Below are 11,041 nucleotides of genomic sequence, written 5' to 3'. Positions count from 1 at the left end.
CTTCCACCTGTTAACAGAAGCAGGTCTTCAGGTATCAGGTCTGGTCTCAGTACCTTGGCCAACAGCAGGCATGTCTCAGGCTAGTATGAAGGGCAAAGCCAGTATGCTGATGCCCCTCAGTGGCTAGGGTAGGAAAGAACAGGCCAAAAGCAGCCTTGAGGCTGACGGGGTATATGGGTGGAAGATTTGGTTGGTTTTCAGCCAACATTTCCCTCTCACAGAAGATACAACACAGGGTCTGGGCATTAGAGATTTTTATTTTATCAGAAGGGACAGGCAGTGGGGCAGTGCAATATCCAAGCCCCAGACCAGACATGCAGCATCCACATGCAGGAACAGCTACACAGGCTGGGGCAGGGCCTGGGTGGGGAACTGGGACTGTAGGACATCACAGCACCCCTGCCAGGATGTTTGGATTCTGGGTTCTCCTGCCTCCATTACAGCAAGGAGACAGAGGATTGGGCCACTTCCCTATGGCTGCAGCCCTATCAGTCTGGCCAGGGAGAAAGATGGCACAAGGTGTATGGATCTGGCCAGTCTACAGCACTCACTTCTATACAGGGTTGGCAGAGCCTTCCTCATTGGAAGGGCCCAGAACCTAGGGCAGCCCTAGCAGGAAGAGGGTCTACACACTTTCCTATCCCCATCAAGGAGAGACCCTAATCCCATAAAAGGATATTAGAGTTGGGACCAAGCCCCACCACCCCAGCAGGGACATGCCCATGAAGAGGACTTCCCTGAGCACAAGCAGGGGCCTCCTAAGGCAGTAGTAGACTGAGGAAGCTGCTAGAGACAAGAGGCCTTGCCTCTGTACCCGTGGGGTGGGGGAGAGAGGGTAGGGGATGAGTGGCAGCCTGGGCCTAGGAAGCAAGTATGGTAGGGGTGATGGCCCTGGGCCCTGCAGGCCATGACTCCCCAGGCCCAGTGGGACAGGAACAGGCGAGACCATGGGCTTCCTGGGGCAGGGTTTAGGGCTACAAAGACCAGGCCAGGGGTAGGGACAATGACTGTCCTACTCGGACCCCTGCGCCCATGCTTAGCTCTGGCCAAGGCCATGGGGAGGATGGACAGATGCACAGAGAACTTCAAGGCACCAGGATTCTGAGGAGCAGCAAGGCCACCCCCCCACAGACACACAGAGATTATAATAAACATCTTCAGCTTAAACTACATGATATGCGTAGGAGGTGGGAGGAGAGGGATAGAAAAAGACGGACAAAGGAAGAGACACACACAGAGATGAGAGACAAACCAGATTAATGTGGCAGTGTAAGTGAGGGTGTGGGGGAGGGAGAGGAAGAGATGGACAGAGACAGGACAGAAGGGAAGACAGCCAAAGATGGCCTGAACACGCAGCACTTCTGGTCCCTACAAAATAAGGCACCAGAGTCAGTAACATTCCCGCTTTCCCTGTGGTATTAAAATGGGTGCTGGAGGGAGGTGCGGGCAGCTGCTGAAGGCTGTGGACTAAAGGAGCCTCACACCTGTGCACCGGTAGCCTTCTTGACCAGGGGTATCTGCAAGAATGGGAGATGCCATGAGGCCATGGCCTCAGGGCCCAGACCACTCTGCCTGAGCTAGTTCAATTTAACTGGCTGCTCAGGTAACCTTACTGCAACTAGGGAGGTACATACCTTGGACAGGTCCACACCCGTGAGGGCATGTACAGAAGCAGGCAGCTCGGCCAGCAGTCGGTTCACTTCTGATGTGACCTTGCTGTTGTCCCCACTCAGGACCACGATCTCATCAACTTTGGTCAGTGGGGCAGCAATTTTGGCAGCGATCTAGGACGTAGAGTGGGAGGAGAGCTTGGCCGGTGCTCTGACTCCTTCTGCTTTCCCTGTCAACACTTCTCCCTCTTCTCTAGCTCACCCAGAGCCCAAAGCAGCCTGGCTGACCCTCATTTGGAAGCCACGGTAAGAGATGCCCAGTAGGCCAGGAATGTTGTAGGTTGGTTGGAGGGTTTCTGTCCCACTATTTTTTTTTTTTTTTTTTTTGCAGTTTTTGGCCGGGGCTGGGTTTAAACGCCACCTCCAGCATATGGGGCCAGCGCCCTACTCCTTTGAGCCACAGGTGCTGCCTATCCGTCCCACTGTTGAGCACACTTCCTTCTGTTACTTGTTGTATTACCACAAGGCCCAGAAATGTTCTGATACTTGCCAAGGGAGAAGGTGTGACCCTCGGGTCCCATCCTGGGGTGGCAGCCTCACCTGGGGCAGGGCCTCCAGCACCAAGGCCATCTTGGCTGCCTCCCCATACTTCTGGTAGGCTTCAGCCTTGAGCTTCATCCGCTCAGCCTCTGCTTTGCCCATCGCCTCAATGACTGCAGCCTCTGCTTCTCCGATTTTGCGGATCTTCTCAGCCTCTGCCTGTGCCAAGAGGACCTGCTTCACCCTGGAGGAGCCCAGGCCAGACAGGGTCAGTGGGAGATACCAAGGTACCCTCTCAAGCTCTGCTTGGGGACCAGCGAACCCTCAAGACTTCTGCTATGGTGGATATTAGGGGCAGGAGACATTTGAAGTGGGGGTGCCCAGACCTTCTGGTTCTGACCAGTGAGAGGCCACCAGCCCCCAGCTGCAAGTGGGAGAAGGAACTAACCAGGATGTCTTCTGCCAAGCACTACAGCAGGCCCTCAAGCCTCCTCTGACCCCGGACCCCAGCATCTGGGGCTGCTCTCACTTTTCACCCTCAGCGATCTGCTGTATGCGGTGGGCCTCAGCCTCGGCAGGACGGCGCACAGTGGCAATGAGCTCCTTGTCTGTGCGTAAGATCTCTTGTGCCTCCACTGCAATCTGCTTCTTGCGTTGTACAACTTCAATCTCTATCTCCTCCTGCCGGATCTTTTGCTGCTCACGGGCCCCTTGCAGCTCATAGGCCAACTGGGCCTCTGCTGTCTGTGGCGAGAGAATGATTGGCATATTAGAGGCTGGCCACCAAGTGGTAAGCCCTGAGCCCCAACCCAGGATGCCCAATGGCTTACCTTGATGTTGACTTCCTCACTGAAGGCTGACTTTTGCAGCTCGAAGGCTCGCTTGGAGTCGGCAATCTTGGTGTCTGCCATGAATTTCACATCCAACATCTCCTTCTTGCATTCAGCTTCCTGAGAGCAGGAGAGGCAGGTGCTGAGGGTCCCCTGAGCGACCATGGTCCCATCACCCCTGAGCTTCTTGTTACTGGGGGTGGAAAGGAAATGTCACGTACCCGGATGCCTGCATCCCGCTCTGCCTCTGCCACACCAATGTCAGCATCTCTTTGTACCACGGCAGTCTGCGTCTTGCCCAGGGAGCTCAGATAGTCCACTTTGTCATACACGTCCTGGGAAGAGAAGGGGGAGTCAAGTCATAGGCACACAGGAGCAGCCAGAAGTGGACTTTTTTTTTTTTTTTTTTGAGATAGACTGGGCACAGACTTTTTTTTTGAGACAGAGTCTCACTATGTTGCCCTCTGTACATGGCATCAAAGCTCACAGCAACCTCAACCTCTTGAGCTTAAGTGATTCTCTTGTCTCACCCTCCTGAGTAGCTGGGATTACAGGCACCTGCTGCAATGCCTAGCTATTTTTTTTCGTTGCAGTTGTCATTGTTGGCTAGCTGGCCCTGGCTGGGCTGGAACCTGCCAGCCTAAGTGCATGTGGCTGGTGCCGTAACCACTGTGTTATGGGCGCTGAGCTGGGGGTACAGATGTTCATCATATCCTACCTTAATGGTGAAGCTGAGGATCTCAATGCCCATGCGCCCGACATCAGGGGCTGCCACCTCCCGCACCAGCTTGGCAAATTGGTCCCGGTCCTGATAAATCTGCTCCACAGTCAAGGTCCCTGGGGGACACAGGGATCATGGACTGGCTCTCTGGGAGCCCAGTCAGCTGGGAAAGGAGGTATGCAGGCAGTGGTCTGAATGCATGCAGGGGTTGTGTGGCTTGAACTGGGGCTTCCTGAGGTATCTATTTTTTTTTGGCCGGCGCTGGGTTTGAACCTGCCACCTGTGGTATATGGGGCCGGTGCCCTACTCCTTTGAGCCACAGGTGCCGCCCGTGAGGTATCTTTTTAATAGTGTTTAACACTGAGTCGCCTGTGGAGTCCAGCCTGGATGAGGAAAAGTGTCCCAAATAGCATCAGGTTCCTGAGCGCCGACAGTCTCCCACCCCGAAACCCTGTCCTTCACTCAAGTTACCTAAAGTGTTGAAAAACTTAGGGGAAAATGTTGGCAGCTTAAAAACCCTCAGTGGGACAGACCCCCTGCCAGGCCTGCACTAACCCCTAGCCCTGGCTTGGGGACCCTGTGAAGCTCCTCAAAGGCTGGACAGAGGCTCACCAAGGATAGAGCGCAGATGCCCCTCCAGGGTCTGCAGGACGACGTTCTTGATGTCCTGCACATTCTTGCCCAGGAACTGCTCACAGGCCACAGCCAGGAGCTCCTTCTCCGTCATGATCTTCACCTGCCAGTGGTCAGAGGTGCTTCAGCCAGGATGGCGGGAGAAAGATGGAGGCCCCAGACCCAGAAGTATAGAGGGTGGTGGCTATGCTCCTCCCCTCCTTTTACAGACCTGAAGGCCCTAGGGGCTAGAAAGGAGGCTGGAATCTGTCCGAGGCCTCCAGTGGGTAGACAGCAGCACAAGGAGTCCTGAGAAACTTCATGTTCACTGGCAGCCCCAGGCCCTATACGGCCTTTCTCATGCGTGTGGAGCTTATCTCCCCCGTTCAGCCCACTGTCCTCTCACTAGCTAATCCCTCCCTTGCAAGCTCCCCACATGTGGGAGATGCTCAGGCTGAGGAGCAGAGAGTATGGGAAGGGAAAATAAGCAGGAGGGGGACAGACAGACAGACTAGGAAAGAAGCCTGGGGCAGGGCAGGAGAAAGATCCAGGTGGGTATAACCAAGGGTGCCTTTCCTTTTCAAGGTGCTCAGCCAACTCCCTCACCAGAGGGTTATAACATGGTTGAACCTCACTGCCCTGTGAAGCTGAGAGGTGGATTAGGGAGGGGGGGTCCCTCACCCGGGCCCCCTGCTGGGACTATAATGTCAGAGCTCAGAGCTCCTCTGCCTCAAATGGTCTGTCCCTTTGGCCCCCCCTCCCAGGGAATGGGGAAGGCCTGGATTCTGGTGCTTGGCATTTCCAACACCTGCAAAGAATGGGGGTGGGGTTAGTGAGACAGGAGCCCTCAGCACTGGTTCTGTCCCTCGTGGGCCCGCTGGGAAGAGAAGGGGTGTCTGTTAGTCCTGCTAGGTGGCCAAGGGGGCCAAGCGAGGATGTTCCAGTGGCGACTACCGACCCTCTCTTGGGGAGGGGGGGGACAGGGGCAGGGGCACTGGAGAGACTGCCCCTGGCTGCTGTCTTCTCCTCCTCCCCCCAAACCCCAGCATGGGGACGAGGCAGCTCAACGGACATGCGCAAGGCTGCTGGGTTACTATACCTGGGCGACACCCGTCACAGTTAAAGCTACCCCCTCGGCCGTCTCTACGTCCTCGCAGCGGGGCTGCAACGTCATAATCTCTAGGGAAATCCTGCCAAGAAACGCAAAACAGGGGCATGGGTCTGGGGTGCCCAGGGCCCTGGCAGTGTGGCAGTGTGGGGAAAGAGTCCAATACCTCACTGCTCCAGCTGGGACAGGCCAAGAGTCCTGGTGAAGAGGAGGGTGGGGGGGCGGCTCTCCAGTGTGTGAGAAGGAGGTTGGTGGGAGGGCAGGGCGGGGGTGGTGGTGAGGTGGCTCCAGGGAACTGCACATGTGCACACATATTCTCTGCTCAAGTCAGCCTGGCTTGAATTGTGAGAAACAGAGAGCAGAAAGGAAGTAGCTACGGGTAGTCCATGGCTGGAGGGGTGGGGAGAGGCTAGGTGTAGCTCTGTGTGCATGTTCTAGGACAAGTAACTAGTGGCACCAAAGGCCTTGCCCTGTAGGCTGCCCATGGGTGCCATTTGCACATATTGGGGTCCTCATATATCCTCTGGGTCTACTCAGCATCCTGGGATACCCCCAAAAGCTGCCAAGAAGCCTCTGCCTGATTGCTTGGCACGCTGGGAGTAGACTGCTGGGCCAAGGGGGAAGTTATCCCGCATCTGCCCCTTGCCAAGGAAGCCCTACCTGGTTCCTCCAACGTGGCAACAGTGTATGACTTGAAACCCACCCTAGGTTGGGAAATGGCAATACACCAGAGCTGCCTGGCCAAGGCATGTTATCCCTAGAAAGACCTGCTCTGCCCAGATAATCTGACTCCTCAAGCATCCACAATTGCACAGCTTGAAAGGGGTCTGGACACCTGCAGATATTTCAAGTATAACAGTTGGTCTGCAAGGGGACAGAGCTGCTTCAAACTGGGTATTGAAGGAGGTCTGGACCCTACCCCTTCCACACAAGGAGCTTTTCAGGCCCCTGCACCAAAGACTGTCCCTCTATGGCAATAAGGGCTGATGAGATGGGGACAGTACCCTTCACGATTAGAGATGGCAGTATGGGTGAGGAAGGGGTGGTGATACAGGACTTTTGCCTGAGCAGACTGAAAGGCAATTTAATGCAGAGGGAGGGGATGAGGAAGATGCTGGTTAGACCTCTTGTGGTTGTGCACCTCCTAACACAGGCACACAGGTTCTGAGGGACAGGGGCCTTTTGACATTTGCTGATGCATTTCTAAGTGCCTGAGACTAAGAAGGTGCTCAGTAGAGAGCTGGTGAATGAAGCAATGAAGGTGGGAACCTACACATCACAGAGCGGACACCTGGAGTTACTTAACCTCCCAGCCCAAGAATAGATTTTACAAACTATGGTTGCATGGTAGGGAAGGCTTGGCATCCAAGGACACTCACTGGCAGACTTCGGCAGAGCTTCCAGAATCCCTTGCTCCTTCCCCCATCTATCCCCAGTGGGCAAGGGCCTAGGGCTCTACAACAGGGATCCATGCTGGCACCCAGAGGAGTAGAGGAGAGAGAGGAGGGAGGAAAGTACACTCTCAGGAGAGGAGTCCATCAGCTCCTACCTGCCAGGCCCCACAGGGCAGGGAGAGAGAGAAGGTTAGACACTGGGGAGGAAGCAGGTGGGTTATTACCTGTGCAACCCCTGTTACGAATAGCGGGACCCCCTCCGACGTCTCAATATTCTCACAGCGACACAGGATGGTCATAACCTCCAGAGACAGTCTGAGGAGCAGCCAGGGGATAGGGAGAGGTAGGGACAGGAAGGGGTAGGAGGGGACACAGCAAACACACACAGTGGTTACCAGACAAGCATGATGCCTGATGCCTGGGGTGGGGTGGGGATGCTCTCAATATTTCAACCCCCCCACTGCCAGCTCAGCCTAGGGCTTCAGGAGAACAGAGACCTCCTTGCTGGCCTGAGGCCTCTGGATCTCTTCTCTACCCCTAAACCCTTCTGAAGAGCTGCTGGGCCACAGGCTGGGAGCGATGCCTGCTAATGCCCTGGGCTCATGGACTGAAGCCGGGAGGCCTGTGCACAGGGCACCTGGGTTGCCCACTACCTCACCTTCCCAGAAGATTCCTGTCACATCCTCACCTTCCTAACACAGGCAAGCCTGTGTTTCCAGAAATTGGGAGGGAGAGGCCACTCTGGGGATTAATGAGCCCCAGCAAATACCAAATCCTGCTCGGAGCACAAAACCTCAAGGTTTGTACTACAAAGGCAAGGTAGGGTCAGAAAAGCCCAAGGAAAAATTTGGATTTTCTGATCAGGGAGTAGTGGTGAAGGAAGGTTGGGGTGGAAAGTGTGCTCCTGCTTGAATATTGAGGGACAGGTGGGAGATGAGGGAATAATTCACTTGGGAATTTCCAAAGTTGGCCATGGGCAAAGAGGAGTATTGGCAAAGAACACAAGGCACTTTGAAGTTCCTTGGCCCACCCTGCTGGGCCTCCCAAGGGCGGCATGTGTGTGTGTGTGCAGGGAGAGGCCAGACTGTGGACAGTGTGGATGGTTTTCTTAAACCAGAGAAAGAAAGAGTAGAGAGATGCAAAAGGGGCAGAAGCAGGTGGTGGGTGTGGGGGAATAAGGAGCAGTAGGCAATGGGGAACCCCCACCTCAGCTCTGGGAGGGCCACCCTCACAGTGACAGCCCTGGGGGCTCCAGCCATGCAGGTGCACAAAGGTTGCTTTCATCTGAGCCCTAACACTGGCATGCTTGGGCCCAAGAAGACTGACTTGGCTCAGACAGCAACCCACCAAGCTCTCTTCTGGGGAAGGAAAGAAGAAAAGGGAGGGAGGGAGGGAGGGAGGGAAGGAAAGAGGGAGGGAGGGAGGGAGGGAGGGGAGGCTGCAGCTCAGATGCCAGAGGTGGAGAAATTGCTCAGGTAGTGGGGTGAGAGCTGCCTCCATCAGGGCTTCAGGACAGTACAGGACATGGCAGCTAAGAGTAGCAGGAGGGACTTCACTGTGCTTAGAGGAGAAATGGCTGACCCTGAGGGTGGGCAACATGTGGGATGGCTATGGCAAATACTTCAAAAGGGAGGCTGAATACCCAGGCTGAGTTAGAAGCCTCTTCTTTACCTGAGAGGCTCCTGCCAACCTTGGGAAATAAAGGCTTCAGCCCATGGAGACATTCCCCAGGCAGGCTGGGATTGGGCAAGGGACTGCTCCCCAGAAAAGGGAGCAGGAATGGGACGGGCTTGTAAGAAGGACTAGGAGATATGTGGAACTTGGGTGGCCAGATTCCTGGGAAGAGGTACAAGCCTCCCTCACCTCTCACTTCCAGACCTGCTGTTGGAGAGGTGTGGCCCTCCTGTCCTGTGGCTCTGCTCCCCAGAGCAAGAAGGGGGAGTAGGAGACTAAGCATGTGGAGAAAGGGCTGCAGGGCACTGCCCCAGCACTGAATGTCCATGCAGGACAGTCTCTGGGTCTGGCTGTAAGTCCAGGTGCTTGGATAAGATTCTCTCTTGTATAAGCACCACAGGGTATATGAGGTGGTTGTGTCTCTGGAGGGGGCTCCCCATATTTCTGACAGGCCAGCGGCCCCACTGGGATCTTCTGAGTGGAAGTTGTGACTATTCTTTTTTTTTTTTTAAATACTCTGTCACCCTGGCTAGAGGGTAGTGGTATCACCATAGCTCACTGCAACCTCAAACTTATAGGCTTAAGCAATTCTTCTACCTAGTCTCCCGAGTAGCTGAGACTATAGGCGTATGCCACTACACTTGGCTGTTTTTTCTATTTTTAGTGGAGACAAGGTTTCACTCTTGCTCAGGCTGGTTGCAAACTCCTGAGCTCAAGGGATTCCCCTGCCTCGGCCTCCCAGAATGCTAGGATTATAGGCGTGAGCCACCATGTCCAGCCTGTGACTACTCTTGGTTACTCTCTGACAGTTTTAGCCTTGGATCTCTCACCCCTGGCAGGGAAGGTGAGGGAGGAATGGGAGAGGGTTACTGGGAAACCAGTAAAGTTGAAAAGCTGTGACACGTTTCCATCCCCTGACCTAGAAGATGCCCTCAGACTCCCAGAAGCATCACGTCCCTGCAGCTCGGTGCAGACATGGGCTTCTGTCTGCCAATTAGGGAGGGCTGGGGTAAAGGGGGTTTCCACTGGAATCTCCATTGCATCCCTTGTGGGGTGACCTCCAGTCCCACAATAGGTCCACACCTTCTTCACAAGTCTGCTGCCCTTGTTGCCTGGATACTGGCCTGGAAGGATTTGCTCCCCCTGTGCAATCTCCCATAATCAGGAAGGGGGTGATTGTGGAAAAGTGGCTGACATGCCTCATCTTCTGGGTGGGCACTGAGGGAGCACAGCAGAGGCCATTCTGGCCCTTCCCTGGGTTCTAGAAGCAGCAGCAGGTAGAGGTGGACAGTGGGCCCTCTGGGAATGGAAATCCTTCTTCCTCTAATAAGTCCAGACTGATTTACAAGGTCAAGATCTGTCTTGCCTGACCCCAACACTAACTGATTAGGTCCCTACCCCTTGTCTCTAACTCACCACTGTCACAGAACCACTTTTGTTATTTATTTATTTATGGTTAAAGTCTCACTTTGTTGCCCTTAGTAGAGTGCCATGACATCACAGCTCACAGCAACTTCCAGCTCTTGGGACACTTTTGTTTTTTAGAGCCAGTATTTCACTCTGTTACCCAGGCTGAATGCCACTGGTGCAATCCTAGCTCACTGCAGCCTTGACCTCCTGGCCTCAAGCAAATTGATCCTCCTGTCTTGGCCTCCCAATTAGCTAGGATTGCACTTGTGTGCTACCATGCCTAGCTAGACTACTCTGAGCTCTTGCCTGAATTGTTCCAGGACCTGGACAGATAAGGGTATGTGTTCTGGGTCTCTTTAGCCTTTTCTCCTTTCAGAGTCTTATTCCAAATAAGTCCAGACATCTTAAATAACTGAGCTAGAGCTGTGAAATTGAGATTCTGCCTGGATATGACTCTGAATTCTGTGAGACAGACAGAAGTAATGCCACCTCCACTGGAAAACAACAACAAAAACACCCACTCAGGGTGTTCTGCCTATTCTCAGGGTGGGTGCAAAAAACCCCCCAAAACACTCAGGAGACGACCATGACAGACCTTCCTAGTACATATCTCTTATATCCCTGTGTAACCCACTTCACTTGCTTTTCAGGAGGTTCCCACCCACCAGAATGGAATGTGGCAACTGGCAGATGCTCTAGCTGACCTATGGGCTGAAGGAGAACACTGGAAACCCCACTCTCAGTTGCCCTGTCATCCGGTGGCCCCCATGCACTTACCTCTGAGTGTCGGAGATACACCACCAGGCCCAGGCCCAGCCGCCAAAGACGTACTGTTTATAGTCGGAACCACAACAGCCCCCTGGGAGCAAAGCAAACCGATGCTGGTCAGTCAGTTCTTGAGTTTGTCTATTATCTATCCCCCTGTACCTGCTCTGAGACTTGACAGCTCCTACTGCTGGGTGCCAAGTGCTGAGGTTACACATAAATGGGAGATAAGCTCTCTCTGCCTTTAAGGAACTTAGAATCTAGTTCGGTAGGCAGATTTGCATAAAAAGGATAGCCAATGAGTAGTTTAGAATGTAAGTGCTTCCAGAACAGGTTAGTGGACAGGAGTAGTCTGAAAGAGCTTCCATTTTTCTTTT

The 11,041-nt window shown here is 54.1% G+C and overlaps 1 protein-coding gene across 2 annotated transcripts in view; it reads right to left on the bottom strand.

The window, feature by feature from the left end:
* Window positions 1–239: 239 nt before the first annotated feature.
* Window positions 240–11,041, bottom strand: part of FLOT2 (flotillin 2) — a 20,526-nt gene continuing 9,724 nt past the window's right edge. Inside the window, exons 2-11 of one of the 2 annotated variants that reach the window (XM_003797137.3) lie at window positions 10,677–10,758; window positions 5,413–5,503; window positions 4,314–4,437; window positions 3,699–3,817; window positions 3,202–3,315; window positions 2,981–3,100; window positions 2,680–2,894; window positions 2,211–2,394; window positions 1,635–1,784; window positions 240–1,517 (exon numbers count right to left, since the gene is read on the bottom strand). In XM_003797137.3, the coding sequence (XP_003797185.1) occupies window positions 1,479–1,517; window positions 1,635–1,784; window positions 2,211–2,394; window positions 2,680–2,894; window positions 2,981–3,100; window positions 3,202–3,315; window positions 3,699–3,817; window positions 4,314–4,437; window positions 5,413–5,503; window positions 10,677–10,758 (1,238 nt within the window). In that variant the 3' untranslated portion in view covers window positions 240–1,478. Of the gene's footprint in view, window positions 1,518–1,634; window positions 1,785–2,210; window positions 2,395–2,679; window positions 2,895–2,980; window positions 3,101–3,201; window positions 3,316–3,698; window positions 3,818–4,313; window positions 4,438–5,412; window positions 5,504–7,039; window positions 7,131–10,676; window positions 10,759–11,041 lie in introns of both variants that reach the window. The other variant, XM_023517528.1, reaches the window with a different exon arrangement.

Source organism: Otolemur garnettii, unplaced genomic scaffold (assembly GCF_000181295.1).
Source record: "Otolemur garnettii isolate 467f Iridium unplaced genomic scaffold, OtoGar3 scaffold00112, whole genome shotgun sequence".
Classification (NCBI taxonomy): Eukaryota; Metazoa; Chordata; class Mammalia; order Primates; family Galagidae; genus Otolemur; species Otolemur garnettii.
The sequence above is the reverse complement of the archived record's forward strand: the minus strand, read 5'-3'. Positions and strand labels throughout refer to the sequence as shown.